The sequence below is a fragment of the Psammomys obesus genome, unplaced genomic scaffold (assembly GCF_907164565.1).
Source record: "Psammomys obesus unplaced genomic scaffold, mPsaObe1.curated_primary_1811, whole genome shotgun sequence".
In the NCBI taxonomy this organism is placed as follows: domain Eukaryota; kingdom Metazoa; phylum Chordata; class Mammalia; order Rodentia; family Muridae; genus Psammomys; species Psammomys obesus.
The window spans coordinates 7,043,377-7,059,871 of record NW_026587556.1 but is presented as its reverse complement, the minus strand read 5'-3'; the positions used below and the strand labels follow the sequence as shown (position 1 = coordinate 7,059,871).

The window sequence follows — 16,495 nt, the reverse complement described above, 5'->3', positions numbered from 1 at the left end:
CCCTCGGGGCGCGAGGCCCAGGCCCGTCCGAGCGCCGCGGGGTGTCGCCGCCGCCGCCGCCACAGGACGACGTGGACGCGCAGCGGCGGGCGACGGAGGCGTGCTGCGGTCGCGCCCACTGCCCTCCCCGCGAGCTCGCCCCCGACGTCAGGACGATGGAGTGAAGCGCGGCCCGCGGTGGCACTTCCGCGTTGCGCCGCCGGAGCCCGAGGCCGCCGCCGCCGCCGCCGCCCGGCGCGGCCGGCGTTCTGCCGAGGACAGGATCCTCCCGCGCCAGGCCCGGAGGCCGCTGCGCACACACCGCGACTGGAAGCGGGGACGCGCGTCCCGACCCGGATTATCGTGGCGCGGCTCCCGGCCGGCCCTGCTACTCGCTACCCCTCCGTGGCCGCTGCCGTCCCCTTCCCGGCGGGGGACATGGCCAGGGTCTGACCCCGGAGGAGGCCGCACCCTCGCCGCACTCTGCGGCGGGCTCTAGGCGATGCCGAGCAGCTCGGACACGGCGCTGGGGGGAGGAGGGGGCCTGAGCTGGGCCGAGAAGAAGTTGGAGGAGCGCCGCAAGCGGAGGCGATTCCTGTCCCCTCAGCAGCCGCCGCTGCTGTTGCCGCTCCTGCAGCCGCAGCTCCTGCAACCGCCGCCGCCCCCGCCGCCTCTGCTCTTCCTGGCTGCCCCCGGCGCGGCCGCCGCCGCAGCCGCCGCCGCCGCGGCCTCCTCCTCCTGCTTCAGCCCGGGCCCCCCTCTGGAGGTCAAGCGGCTGGCGAGAGGCAAGAGGCGCCCCGGAGGGCGGCAGAAGCGGCGCCGCGGGCCCCGCGCCGGGCAGGAGGCGGAGAAGCGCCGGGTCTTCTCGCTGCCCCAGCCGCAGCAGGACGGCGGTGGCGGTGCCAGTAGCGGCGGGGGTGTGACCCCGCTGGTGGAGTATGAGGATGTGAGCTCCCAGTCCGAGCAGGGGCTGCTGCTGGGGTGCGCCAGCGCGGCAACGGCGGCGACGGCTGCCGGGGGAACGGGGGGCAACGGCGGGAGTCCGGCCTCCTCCTCCGGCACGCAGCGGCGCGCGGAGGGGTCGGAGCGCAGGCCGCGCCGGGACCGCCGCAGCAGCAGCGGCCGCAGCAAGGAGCGCCACCGCGAGCACCGGCGGCGGGACGGGACGCGCAGCGGCAGCGAGGCCTCAAAGGCCCGCAGCCGGCACGGACACAGCGGCGAGGAACGGACGGAGGCCGCCAAGAGCGGTAGCAGCAGCAGCAGCGGCGGCCGCCGCAAGAGCGCATCGGCCACGTCCAGCAGCAGCAGCAGCCGCAAGGACCGGGACCTCAAGGCCCACCGCAGCAGGACTAAGTCGTCCAAGGAGCCTCCCTCGGCCTACAAGGAGCCGCCCAAGGCCTACCGGGAGGACAAGAGCGAGCCTAAGGCCTACAGGCGGCGGCAGCGGTCCCTGAGCCCGCTGGGAGGCCGGGACGAAAGCCCGGTGTCCCACAGGGCCTCGCAGAGCCTCCGGAGCCGCAAGTCCCCCAGCCCGGCGGGAGGTGGCAGCAGTCCCTATTCCCGGCGGCTGCCGCGCTCCCCGAGTCCCTACAGCCGGCGCCGCTCTCCCAGCTACAGCCGCCACAGCTCCTACGAGCGGGGCGGCGACGTGTCCCCCAGTCCGTACAGCAGCAGCAGCTGGCGTCGCTCGCGAAGTCCCTACAGCCCAGTGCTCAGGTGAGTCCTGCCGCCCCCCCACCCCCCACCCCTAGGAAGCAGGGAAAGTTGGGTGGGGCACCTCTGGTCCACTTGGTCCACTTCCCAGACCAGAGCTGTGGACCAGAGGAGGGATTCTAGCGGGGAGGGGTGGTGTGTACACCTGTGGGGGTCGGAGGGAACAAGGGACCAGCTGCAGCAGGGACTATTCTTAGAGTTCAAAGTTTTTTAACTTGTTGCTTTAACTATTAGCAGGTTTCTGCAAACTGCTCTCCTCTTCCAGCATTGCTAGTTTGGATAAACCCTAGGAGTGTCTTAATTTCTCTTACTACTTCTGAAACCTGTTTGGAGAAAAGGTTACTTTGTTGTTGATTTAGTGCTGGACTGCAGTGCAGGAACTTAAATTGTCAAGAGCGGTCAGAATCAGGTGGTGGTGTCAGAGTGAGAAAAGGATTGCATATGTTTTAGGTTGTGAATACGGGGATGTTTGGAAAAGCAGCTTTTGTGAAATTTAATACTCGACATACGAAGACGTTGATAGGAATAGAGTTTGAAGATGAGGAAAGAAATTATATTTGAGATACTGTTGTGTTGGGTAGCTGTTTACCTGTTCAGAGTCACGGTTTTAAAAAGGAGGAAAAAAATTGACAGTTACGTTCCATATCCAGTTGCCAATATTATAAATGGACATAGTGGTATAGTGTAACTGAGTGAATTAGTACTTTTTCAGGCCACTATAAACCTGAAACTGCTCATTGTAAAGTTAGTTAGGCCTTTTAAATAGTAATGATAATCCTAATGAATGTGTGTTCAGAATTTTTTGCAGAGATATTTTAATCTAGGGAAATTGGAGTAAAGTTTTAATAGCTGTTATTATGCCGTAATAAGTCTCAAAATGTGAGTGTATTGATACGTACGTATCTGTTGGTAGTTTGTAGGCCTTGCAGGTTCTATATTTCTTAACATATCTGGGCTTTTAGGCTTTTTGATTTAGGGGTATTGTAAGCTAGCCTTAGGATTGGGGTTATTTTTCTGTTTGTCTTAAGGTTTTGGTAATGCCTAGTGGATGAATATCTGTAAGAACTGGTTATGCTGGCCACTTAGTGCAGTGTTTGCATCTGTGAATTTTGCAAATCTCTTTTACTAACTGTATAAAGTTGTGAGTAGAAAGCCTTTAAACCAAATGATATGTGTACCTTTCTTTATACAGTTTTTGAGTACACATAAAAATGCCAGTTTTAAGAGATTTGCAATTGACAACTTTCAGAGCAAGTTTAACTTGTAATGCTTTTTATATGATGTTACTTTTTACTTGTGATATTTTATCTTTGCCAAATAGTTTTTGTTTTCTGCAATTCAATTTGTTTTGTAAACGGGCTAGGTTAAGTTTCATAATTTTATATAGCAATTTAAGTGTGTAATGGCAATTTTAACAGTGGGTTTGTGTTTCTGGTTTGTGTTTTTAGTAAGGTTTGTTGTTCCACATTGTTGCTAAGTGGATAATATATAATAGAGTTTGTATGATAAGGCTTGAGTATGCCTAACAGATAGCTAAGAGCACATATAAGCCAGTGATAGTTTAGGCACTGAAGTGTTGCAGTGAAGACAAAGTTACTGTCCTCATAAAGCTAGCATTTAGAAAGCCCACTCTCTAGGGAGTGGGAGTCTTTCTGTGGTGTGTGTATTGACCAGCTTTATTTCCAAAGGGCTGATTTTGGAAGAAGCTTTTTCAGTAATACTTGGCCAACATTTCTGACAGCTGGACATGTGGTTCATACCTGAATACATCACTAGGTGGGAACACATTATTTTTGGGCAGTCTGTGTTAGACTTGAGTTCAAACAATGCCCAGTTTCTTTTTTTCCATGATTTGTTGAGTTTTTAAGCAAAACCATTAAAGACTTAGTTTGCTAAAACATAATACGTAATACTTGTCTTTTTTTATTATTTCAAGGGATAAATGAAAAAGTGCCTTTATAAAGTATAAAGCTCTAAAGAAATCTAAAGTGGTTGAATTGTGAATAGTTTGAATTATTAAACATCTTCATATGGAAACAGAAATCCACATCCAATTTTTTTTTTTTTTTTTTAACCTACAATGCTTTGGAATGGTACACAGAATAAATTTTTTTACTAGTTCTTTGAAACATGGAAGATAGTTGTTACGTTTTCAAGTCTTCTATGGGCCAAAGCTTGTATTTTTAAAAAACATGTTTATTATGAGTATGGTCTTCAGGTTTTTTGTTTGGCTTTTTTGTTTGTTTGTTTGTTTATGCATTGTGTTGCTTGTCAAATGCCTGCTTAAAATTTGGGGACCAGAATTGATGGCTAAAATAGTAATTTGAGAAACAAGATTTAGAAAAATAGCAAATGTACATAACTGTAGAGGAACATGAGTTCACTTGTCCAGCAAGGTGCAGAAAGTTTTATTTACTTCTAGGTGTATTAGTGGAGCCAGATGACTGGCTCTTTAACCAGTAGAGGAGATTATAAACTCCACAGAGGCCTCTGGCTTATCTTGCCCTCTCTTGAATTCCTTATGCCAGCACTGTATTTGGGTGGGTATATATTCTTAATAATCTTGAGTAGGTAAGTGAAGGGGCGATAGAGTTGACTGAACATAGAAACTACCACTGTGATTCTGGATTACCTGCTTCATTTGAATACATAATTAATATGGACCATGTGCCATGCTATAAGAACCTTCAGTATGACATTTTGCAAGTCCACTTACTAATGAGTTACCAATATAGATTTTTAAAGGACATGTGTCCATACCCAAAATAGTATTGAAATCATGGTAAGAGCATGACTTAGTTATAGAATAAATTCTTTATGTTCTAGGGCTTCTGCCTTACAACCTGTTCTTTGTTTGCATTTGTGTCTTCATTCCTCAGCTAACACATTTCATTTCATCAGTCTTCCTAGCCTAATTTCTCCTCATAAGGTGTTTATTGTATTTTTCCTTTTTGTTTTTTCCAGACAGATTCTGTCTTGTGCTCTGTAGTTCAGGCTGGTCTCAAACTCCAAGATCCGATTGCCTCTGCCTCCGCCTCCTGAGCGCAGGGATTAAAGGTGTGTGCCACCACTGCCCAGCCTGCTGTGTTTTTCTTTACTTTGTGATTGTTGAGGGGTGTGAATTCTTTCGTCTTCTTGATAAGCCTATACAAATGTGAAGTGTGTTAATACACGGAAATGGGTGCTGAGTCTAGTGTTGGAACTCTGTGGTAGGCATTGATAAATGTATAACATACACCAGAATAATACTTGTGAGAGTTCCCCCTGATGGACTAGAAAATCAGTGTTTCAAAGACTTAAGTGATTTTCATCAAGGACAGTTTGGATTAAAACCCTAACCTGATTTGAAAGTTCTCAATATTGAGATGTGTTCAACTTCATTAGCTACTTGTAGTATCCTGACCTGTTTTGTGAAAGTACCCTTTTAAGGGTACTTAAGTGTCCATTTCTTTTCTCTGACCGTTTCCCCCAATATTTTAAACTTTTTTTTTTTTTAAACTTAAAACTATTTTATTTTATGGGTGCTTTGCTGCATACATGACTCTGTACCACATGATGGCCTGGTGCCTGCTGAGGTCACATGGTTAGAAGAGGGTGTCAGATGCCCTGCCCAGAGTTACAGACAGTTGTGAACTGCTCTTGAGTCCTGGGAATTGAACCTGGGCCCTCTGTAAAGAGCAAAAAGTGCTTTTATTTGTTTTGTTTTTTCAAGACAGGGTTTGTCAGTGTATCTTTGGCTGTCCTGGACTTGCTTTGTAGACCAGGCTGGCGCTCGAACTCAGAGATCCACCTGCCTCTGCCTCCCCAAGTGCTCGATTACAGGCTTGCACCACTGTGCTGGTACTTTTAATCACTGAGCCCTAAAGTTTTTTTTTTTTAGAGAAAATTTCTAAGCAGAGAGTATGGTTTGGTCTCGTAACCAGTGCTCAGGATGTTGAGAGACAGGAGTTACTCATGATTAGCATAGTCTACATTGAGACCATGCCTGGAAATACAGGAAACAAAATTCATCAATTCATCAGCTTGATTGTGATTTTTATTAACTTTTTTTCTTTTCTTTCTTTCTTTTTCTTTTTTCTTTTTTTTGTGGTGCTTGGGATGAACTCAGGTCCTCTGGCTTGTTACACAACAAGCATTCCAGGACTGGCGCCATCCAGTCAATTGTAGTTTTATAGAACAATGAGGAAGCTTAAATTTTTGAGTGGCTCTTCTATTTTGTCTTTACAAGATAGGCCAAAAATATATTTTGGAGGTAGTAATTAGTTATTGATGACATATCTGCTGCAGGAGGTGTTGACCTGAAGTTACTGAAGTCAAGTTAATTTCCATCAGTAGGATGAACTGTGTGTGTATAGCTGGTTGTGTCTTCCAGTGGTAGAGGCTCTATCAAGGCTAAGCAGAATCCAATGACTGGACCTGAATAGGGATAAGTGAAGTCACTGGTGTTTACCAACTCACCTATTATATGGGGCACTTGGTTAAGATTATTTATTCTTACAACTGCTGTTCAAAATAATGTGAAATTAGAATATTTGAGGCTTCTTAAAAAACCTGTTATAAAATGCGTCTGGTTTGATATGTAATTCATAGACAAAATACCAGAAATGTAAGATACTGAGTAAGTGCAGAAAGTTTCCAAAAGTTGTGGTCCTTCTTTTCATTCTAAGAAGATGGGCCTGTGTCTTGCTCTTTTCTCAGGTGAGTCTTTGCATTTTCACCTGTTTACTCCTCATTAACTTTCTTTCCTTCTAATACTAATATTTATATTTTAAAATTTTGTTGTTGTCATCCCACACTCTTACCCTAACTCTGCCAACCCTCCAGACAGGTTTTTTTTTCTGTGTAACTGGCTGTCCTGGAACTTGATTTGTAGACCAGGCTGGCTTCAAACTCACTGAGATGATCCTGCCACTGCCTCCCCAAGTGCTGCGCTTAAAGGCTTGCCTGGCACTTTTACACTATTGCGCTCTCATTTAGGCTGTCATTATTACACTTTGTCATCACCCTCCCCTATCCTTTTCAGTTTCTTGAAACAAGACCTCACTCAGTAGCAATGTCTGGCCTTGTACTCAGTACAGTCCTGCCATAGCATCTTGAACACTAGGAATAAATTAACACTGACTGTCTTCTCCCGTCCTTTTCGGTCCATGGTTTATTAGGGAAGTTTTCTTGCTACATGGTTAAATAGTGTCTCTCTTTTTTAAGATTGGGTATAAACGTTGTGATACATTGTGACTTAGTGCTTTTAATGATCTGACCCCATTTTATCAGGACTTTTTTTTCTTTGTTTTTCTTTTTCTTTTTTGTTTTTCAAGACAGGGTTTCTTTGCGTAACCAAGGCTGTCCTGGACTCATTTTGTAGACCAGACTGGCCTCGAACTCCCAGAGATCCGGCTCCCTCTCCTTCCCCGAGTACTGGGATTACAAGTGTGTGCCACCTGCCCATCTAGGACTCTTATTTTCAATCACTTTTATTTTTTAGTGTTTCCCTGATAACTGTTCTCTGAGCTTGAAAAGGTAGAAGAGACTGAAAACTTTTTTTTTCATATTTGCTGTTTATTTGCATTCAGAACTCTATCTCAGACCTTAACATGTTGATTGCTTCCCCCCCCCCCCCCCCCCCCCGTGCTCCTCACAGCAGTCTGTTTTGTTTTTGCTGTGGACATAGGTGTTAAAAGTCCTGCATTCTCCCTTAGTTAATGGCTGACTGCATTTGTTGGTCCCTACCAGACTGTGAGCAAAAGGACAAATCTTCGAGATGCATTTGGTGGGAGTGGCTTAACTCCTTAGCTGCCTGCCCCTTTTCTTTTTCACGGAGTACTCAAACCAGTGTGTACAGTGCCACCTTGAAACTTGTCATTTCGGTTCACATGTTCGATAGGTTTGTGTAAGTAATTGTGGTTTATAGGGAGAGACTAGTGGGAAAAGTATTTACTGTACAGGGCTTGCATTTGTTCAGAAGAGAACAGGTTCTGGAAGATCGTCCTTTGACTTTCACATGCCATGGTCTAAGTGCCCACACTTAAACATACACAATAAACTGAACACTTCTTTTTTTCTTTTTAAACAAGAACATATCCCAGTCAGGTATGTTAGCACATACCTTTAATTCCAGCATTTGAGAGGCAGAGGCAAGTGGATATCTTAATTTGTGGCCAGGCAGGACTGCATAGTGAGATCCCCACCCAAAAATGAAAAAGAACTCTTAATTTACTGGAAAATGAACAGAGTGCTCAGTCACTTTCATGTAAATAAAAACTCAGACCTACTCGTATATGGTAAGTATCTTGTACTTACCAGGAAAATCATTTGTTTATGGGAGGAAGTTTCTGAGCATACTTAATTTTATTTGAAACCCTAAAAACAGTTATTTCTGAAAAAGCAGTTGAAAGTGAATGTTGCTTAATACTCTTATATAAGGTAATCCCAACCCTTTTCCCTGTTTTGGTATATCTCTCCCCAGCCCCCTTGTGGATATCACTTTCTTTTTCTTTTCTTTTTTGGTGGTAGTGATTATTGTTTTTGTTTTGGGTTGTCTTTATCTCATGTATGGAGATTTATAAACTTTGAAGTGGATGTTGTGAGCAAAAGTACCAAGCTGGAATCAGAAACATTACTGCTTTTACTGCAGTGAAATAAAAACTTGTAAATTGTGGGTTGACTTGGTAATCTGAATGTGTATTAGAGGGCAACATGTTAGTAAAATAGGGAATTTACATGAAAAGGGTAGAGAAAGGAAATGAAAGTTGCCGTTGGGTTACCCTCCTCCCCAGTCTTTTGTTGCTCTATTTTCAGCTACTCAGGGGCACTTTCACTGGGTTGCTTTGATACTTAACATAGTATCTAAGAGTAAATTTTTTTTTACCTCTTTGGGAGTAATTTTCTCTTTCTCTTTTTGGTTTTTGAGACAGGGTTTCTTTATAGGGTAATTTTTTTGATACTGCTTTTTATCTTTTTACATAGACAATAGAAGCTCATAGTAGAATTTTCAGTTATTACAGAAATGTATGAAATTGAAAGTGTTCTTTTAAGATTTATTTTTATGTGTATATATGTCATGCTTGCATGTATTGTATGTGCATCCATGAATGCCTATTACTTAGGGATCCAGAAAAGGGCATTGGATACCTTGGACCCGGAGTTACATACAGATAGTTGTGAGCTGCTTTGTGGGTGCTGGGAACCTAACTTGATTCTTCTGTAAGAACAGCTAGAGCCCTTAACAATTGAGCCATTTATCTTCCCAGTCTTTGTAAGTATTCTTAAATTAATTACCTTAGGGGTAGGCATGTGACTCAGTTCAGCCCTTGCCTAAATCTAAATACATGATTGTTTACTTTTGACATTTTGATTAACATTTTTTGTTGTTGTAAATTTATTATTATTTATTTTCTTTGTGTGTATGTGTGTGTTTATGTGCATTCATGTGCCAGTGCGTGCTTGCTTGTAGAGTTCAGAGGACAACTTGGATAAGTTGGTTTTACTTATTTTGTCTTGTGGGTTCAGGGAATTGGGCTCAGGTAGTCAGGCTTGATGGCAAGCACTCTTATGTACTGAGCCATCTTAGTGGTTTTGTGTGTGTGTGTGTGTGTGTGTGTGTGTGTGTGTGTGTGTGTTTTGAGATGGGGCATTGCTGTGTTCAGTAGCTGTTCTAGTGCTGGGCTAGGCTCCAACCCATAGTTATCTGCCTGCTTTTGTCTCCTGAGTTTTGGGGATTACAGGGATTATGTAGCATTCATTATGCCTGGCTACACTTTATTTTTAATCCATAAGTAGTGATTGTGTGTATTTGTGAGGAACAATATGAGCTTCAAGATAATTTAACAATCTATTGCCTCACATGTTTGTGTGTTGAAAACACCCAGTCCTCAATCCTCCCCAGTGCTTTCTCACTTTCTGACCTTTCTGACTCCCTGGGACTCCATCGAAGTGAGCGTTACCACTCCTATATGAAATCTCCCCTTAGCAATTTTGAAATATCTACAACACTACTATATAATCATCATTTTGTGAAATCATTACTGTTACTTTTCTTAACTGAAATGTTATTAACTTAGATGAGCATTTCTCCTTTCCCTGTCTGTCCTTTTCCTAAGACCTCTGTTAAATACCATCCCACACTCTGCTTCTATAGACATTCAGAAACATTTGGTAAGGTAATAACGGCAGACTTGTCTCTTAGATTGTATTCAACACTGAAGTCGTAGGTCATTTGTTCTTCTGTGTACAACTCACTCACTTTAATCTTTCCAGGTTTATCCACGTTATTATACATGACAGCATTTCCTTATTTTTTCCAAAGATTTTGTTGTCTGTCTGTCCTCCTATCCCACCCTGTTCCCCTGTGTGTGTATGTGTGCACATGCGTGCATGAAAGTTCAGAAGAGGGTACCAAATCCTCTGGAGTTGGAATTGCAGGCAGGAGCCAAATTTGAATTCTCTGCCAAGAGCAGCAAGCACTCGCAAGTGCTGTGCCATATCTCCAACTCCCCAAAGTACATTATTATTGTTATTATTATTATTATTATTATTACCTTAAATTATGTATATATGATTCTGTCTCTGTGTGTGCTTGTATAGCACACCTGGAAGTCCAAGGATATTGGATCACTTGAAGCTAGAGTTAGAGGAGGGGTTGTGGGCTGCCCAGTGAAGAGCAGTACATGTTCTCAACCATTGAGCCATCTCTTCAGCCTGGATTTCCTTCTTTTATAAGGCCAAATAGTATTTTATTCTTTATATATGCTATTTCTTTGTCAGTATTTTGACTTGTCCACACCTGGCTTCCATAGTCTGAGCATCTATCTATCTATCTATCTATCTATCTATCTATCTATCTATCTATCTATCTATCTATCTCAGCCACTTGATTTTATATCCAGTGAGTTTTTTTTTTTTTTTTTAAAGTTTATGCTCTTAACATCTAGCACACTATATGACAAAGTATCCAGCAAGTGATACTGACCGGATTTAGACGTGAAAATGGTCATCAGCAACCACCATTTGTGTAAATGTCTTAAGGTAAACAAGGTCTAAAATGACCAGAGAATCTAATAAGTATAATGTGCAAATTAGACACAGTTTCCTGCTGCTTTGACCACCTTTCTTTTTTAGCTTTAAAAATATCTCAGGTCATGGTTCAGTGAAACATGAAAACAAAATTTAGTTTAGTCTACTGAGTTGAGGCTCAGTCGACTAAAACTAGTGACAGCAAATGTGTAAGATGTTAGTTATGTGTTTTTTTTTTTTTTTAATATGTTTAAGGAACCTTTAAAGGAAAGGAAGCACACTTTTAGACTAAGTACAAACTTTTGTTATTTTGTAGTTTTTAAAATAATGTCTTTATTGTGATGTGATTTACATTCCACACAGTTTAATCTTTTATTTATTTTACTTTCCTTACAAGTTTTTTGAGACAAGTTCTTCCTATTTTGCTTATGCTGGCCTTGAGCTCCTGAACTTCAGTTTTCATCCAGTTTTAGCTTTTATCTGAAGCAGGTGGAGCATAGCTCTCCCTAGCTGTGGAATTGCTGTTAAATTGTTTAGCTCATTAATTTTCACTACATTCTTAGAGTTTTAGATTCTTCACCATCAAATCTTGAGCATTTTATCCACCCCTGAAGGAACCCCGTGATTATTAGCATTGACATTCACTATATTTCTACCTCCTCCTGCTTTTAGCATCATTACCTTATGTCTATAGATTTATATAATTTGGATATTTCATTTAAACGAAATAATATCTTACATGGTCTTTTGGACTGGTTTTCAGGGTTTGCCCGTGTTGTGTAATGTATTAATACTTCACTTCATTTTATGCTCAACTAATACTCTGCTATATAGAGAACACTACATTTTACTGTTAATAGACATCTGGGCTATTAGTTTTTTCACTATTAAGATTCATGCCTTTTGCTGGGTGGTGGTAGTACATGCCTTTAATCCCAGCATTTGGAAGGCAGAGGTAGGAGGATCTGTGAGTTTGAGGCCAGTCTGGTCTACAAAGTGAGTTCCAGGACAGCCAGGGTTATACACAGAGAAACCCTGTCTTAAAAAACCAGAAAAAAAAATTTATGTTCCTATTATCCTTTTTTGTATAAGGTTTTGAGTGTGTTTTCACTTCTTTGAGATGTACACCTGAGATTTGTTGGGTCATGTAATTTTTAATATTTTGAGGAACCACACACTGTTTCTCAGAGAAGCTGCATCATTTTTACACTGGCATTGAATGAGGACCTTCACTTTTTCTATATCAAACCCACTAAGTATGTTTTATTATAACCATCTATTACTTGAATGTATCAGTGCAGTTTTGATTTACATTTTTTTTGAGGAATTGTGAAGTTAAGTTATATATTTGAATATCTTTTTTTTTTTTTAAAAAAAAAGAAATGTCTTACATTCTTTTTCTCATTTTAAAATTTGGAATTTGATTGCAGTTTGTTTTTGAGACCAGACCTTACTGGTGTGGCCCAAGCTAGCCTGAGACTCATCAATCTTGTGCCTCTCTCTCCCTTTTGGCCTCTTCAGCCACAGAGCCTCTCCATTTCTGCTTATACATGTCATCATTTTAGTCTAGATTCTGCAAGTGATAGAAAACATGATTATTTGTTTTTGAGTCTGGTTTATTTTGCTTTATGTGGTGATTTCCAGGTTTATCTACTTTCTAAATGTTGACACATCCTTTTGTGTGGTTTTTTGTATGTACCCCCATTTCTTTTGTTTATGAACATCTAGACTATTTGTATGTTTCAGTTATTTCTGTTTAAGAAAAAGCTATTCCATAGTGGCTGTACCAGTTTTTATTCCCACCATTAGTGCAAAAGGATTCTTTTGCTAGATTTTCCTTTGCATTTGCTGTTCTTTGTGGATGGTAGCCATTTTGATGGGTTAGGGGTGGGGTGAGTTGAAATGAATCTTAAGGTAATTTTAATTTGTTTATGTTTCACTGGCTAAGGATGTTGAATATTTTTAAAATATTTGTTGGAGTCAGGCATGGTGGCATGACTTTTATCTCAATTCTTAGGAAGCAGAGACAAGCAGACTCTGTCTCAAAAAAAGGAGAGAGAGAGAGTACCAGCCCAAGAAACAAATCTCAGTTCAAAATTCAAAATATTTTGAATATTTGTATTTCTTTTTGTTAGTAAGGATTTTTAAAAAAATTTTAATGTGCAGGTGTGTATGCTTAAGTCATATGGAAAAGCAGCAAGCGCTGCTAACTGCTGAGCCATCTTTCTAACCCTTGAGAACTGTCTCCTCTTTTGTTCACTCATCGGACTGATTTGTTTATTTTTTTATTTCTATGTATGTGCATGGGTGTTTTGCTTGCATGCATGTCTTTGTGAAGGTGTCAGATCTAGGAGTTAATTTCCAGACATTTCATTATTTTCTATTTGAAGTTACTATGAATGGACTGTTTTTACTGATACATCATGAAGGGATGTTGAACTTTGTCAAAGGCCTTTTTGCTGCATGTACTAAGATGATATAGTGATTTCTGCCTTTGAATATATTTATGTGACATTGTATTTATTGAATTACATATACTGAACCATCCTTGCATTCAAGGAGTGAAACCAATTTGGTTATTGTTTATGATTTTTTATGTTTTTTATTTCTTGAGACAGGGTTTTTTTGTGTGTGTGTAGCCTTGGTTTTCCTGGAACTAGCAGACCATGCTGACTTGAAACTCTGAACAGAGATTTGCTTGCCTCTCACAAGTGCTGGGATTAAAGGATTGTGCAGCCAGTCCCTGGCATATTTATGCTCTTTTAATGTATTGTTGAATTGCTTATGTAGTTATTTTACTGAATATAGTTGTGTTTAAGTTTGTCATCAAACCTAGTTTGTGATTTTCTTTTGTTGTGCCATAATTTATTTTTTTAAGTAATAAAGTGAGTTTGTTGGTGTTTCTTTCTTTGCTGTTTTAATGGAATAGGATGAGGAGTATTCGGTGTTACTTCCTTAAAGGTTTTAACAGTAAATTTGCCATTCTGGACTTTCCTTCTGAGATTCCTTACTACTGTGTCATTCTTGTTATTTGTTGTAGATTTGTTTATCCTATTTACAGCTATTTTTATGAAAAAATTATTTGTTATTGGGGGGAAAGTGTTTCATGTATTTGCAGGAGTTAGTTATCTTCTTTGTTCCATCCTGGAGGAACTAGGGATTGAACTCCATTTGTCAGGCTTGGCTGCAGAACCATCTTTCCAGCCCTGTTGATATCTTCCTAATTTTGGTATATGTAGGAAGTAATTTGTTCATTTCTCCTATATTTTACATCTTATTTTTTGACTGTGGTTGTCAGTGTTAGTGAGTCTCTTAGTGCTTGTTGGAAATTTTTTTTCACCTCTAATTTTATTAATTTGGATTTTCGGTCTTCGTTTTGGTTAGTTTGACTAAGGGTTTGTCTGTTGTGTGTGTGTGTGTGTGTGTGTGTGTGTGTGTGTGTAGTGTGGAGGTGAGGAGTTGGGTATCCTTTATGACTTTTTTGCCTTATTTCTTTGAGGCAGGGTCTCTCCCTGAACCTAGTGCTTGCATTTTTTGACTAGTCTGGTGGCCCCAGGGATCCTGCTGGCTCTATTTCTCGAAGTGCTGGGGTTGTAGGTGGGAATCTGAGTTTAGGTCCTCATGGGTAAGCAGCAGATACTCTTAACCACAGAACCATCTCTCCTGCCCCACTATTGTCAAAGAACTAATTCTTTGTTTAATTGATTTCTTTTTTTATGTTAATTTCTTATTGTTTGAGACAAGGTCTCATGTAGCCTAGGCTGGCCTTGAACTCACTGCATTATCAAAGGTGACCCACCCTTGTTTCCTTAGTTCTTTATACTGTGCTTTAGTCTCCTATCTCATTAATTTTCACCGTGATCTGTATTCATTCTTTCCATCTACTAATTTTAGAGTTGGCTTTTTTTTTAAAGGTCATAAAGTCCATCATTAGGTGATTTGATGCTTATTCAGTTTATTTATTGATTTGTTTATTTATTTATTTATTTACTTACTTATTTATTGAGGCAGGGTCTCTCTGTATAGCCTTCACTGTCCTGGACTCACTTCGTAGATTAGGCTGGCCTCAAACTCACGGAGATCTCTACTTGCCTCTGCCACTCAGAGCACTGGGATTATGGGAATGCACCACTTCACCCAGTTTGTTTGTTTGTTTGTTTGTTTTAACGTGAACACTCATCTATAAATTTTATTCTTAGATTTTTTTTTTAAATAAACAATGGTTCTGTTAAATTGTGCTTTTGTTTTAAAATTTCCTTTCTGATCTTTTAAGTGACTCATTGCTTTTTGGGATTGTATCATTACTGGCCACACTTGTAATCCTTGCAAGGGATCTACAAGGGTATGTTGTTGTTTTTAACAAAATGTCAATTGTTCAATTTTACCAATAAAGACTTGGGAGCCAGATGCTGGGGTGAAAGCCTGCCAGCTCAGAGAGCCAGAGAAAGCACTCAGCTGACCTTCCTCCTCAGCAGATGTCCCAAAAGGAAACTCTTCTTTCCCATACTGTTTCAAAAAGCCCCTCAAACTGAGTAGATGTAAAAGTAACTTTTCCATATGTAATTGTCTTTGAGGCTTACTGCCCCCATCTGCTAACCTAAGCCTAGTCCTGGAAGCTTATAGACTCCATATAATCTACTCTAGGCCTCAAATGTTTTCAGCTTCTGAGGTTTACAGCTGAATAAGCTCATACTTTCTAGTTCTTTCTGAACTCTGACTGGCTGGTTCAACTCAGCTGTTCTGGTTCAAACTTGTCTGCAAGTTGACTTATTCAAACTGGCTTCTCTCAGCTTCTCACTGAATTGATCTGCTTGGCCTCATACAAATTTTACCTTCATTGTTTGAGGTTAAAGGTGTTTATGTATAAGGATGTGTCTGCCTTCCAGCTGATTCATCAAAGATCACAGATCTTTGGATCACAGCCATCTTGCTGCACTGAATTCCTCTATAGTATGTCTCCTCTCATCTTATCTGCATGACTGAGAGTGGATGGTAAAGCCACATACTAGTATTTTCTCTGCCCCAGGCTGTTTCCTTTTGTCTATTAGTGTTTATTTTATGAGATTGGCTATACCAACATTTGGTACATATAGAATATGATTGTTAAATCTTAAAAGTGTGTGTGTGTGTGTGTGTGTGTGTGTGTACTAGCATGTACACCCATATGTGGCATAGCAAGAGTGCGGAAATCAGAGGAAAATAGGGAGTCAGTTCTCTTATACCATGTGGATTCTGGGGATCAAACTCGGGTGTTCAGACTTGGTGCAAGCACAAGTGTGCAAGTCCTTAGGACATTTCCTACACTATACATAATGTACTTTGATCATATCCATCTCCTCTGCTCCTCTCCTCTTCTCTTGACCCACTCCCAATAATTCCCTCTATTATCCCATGCTTCCTCCCAGCTCATCTTACACTTTATGTCTTTCTTACATTTGCAAGCCAATGAGGTTAACAGGGTTGTTTATGTGTTTGTATGGAATTGTGACTGGGGATTTGTTCACAGGAACATATGTACCTTATTAGTGTCTACATGATTAAAGAAATTTTGACTTCTTCCCCAGAAACCATCTTCCTTGTATAAATCTCCAGGAAGGGCTAGGGTCCATCAGTATTAATATTTCCTGGAGGTGATCACAGCTGCTGTGAGTTCAGAAGTACAACAGTCATTTTTTTTATGCTGCTAAAGTCTGTGTTCCCCACTACTCTCCAACCTTCTTCCAGCTCTTCCTTCCTTCCTTCCTTCCTTCCTTCCTTCCTTCCTTCCTTCCTTCCTTCCTTCCTTCCTTCCTTC

General features: G+C 41.4%; 1 protein-coding gene across 5 annotated transcripts in view; it reads left to right on the top strand.

Moving 5' to 3' along the window:
• Positions 1–402: 402 nt before the first annotated feature.
• Cdk13 (cyclin dependent kinase 13) overlaps positions 403–16,495 on the top strand; it is an 86,586-nt gene continuing 70,493 nt past the window's right edge. For all 5 annotated transcript variants that reach the window (XM_055603980.1, XM_055603978.1, XM_055603979.1 and 2 more), the window contains exon 1: positions 403–1,695. In XM_055603980.1, coding sequence (XP_055459955.1) covers positions 482–1,695 — 1,214 coding nt within the window. In that variant the 5' untranslated portion in view covers positions 403–481. The remainder of the gene's footprint in view (positions 1,696–16,495) is intronic.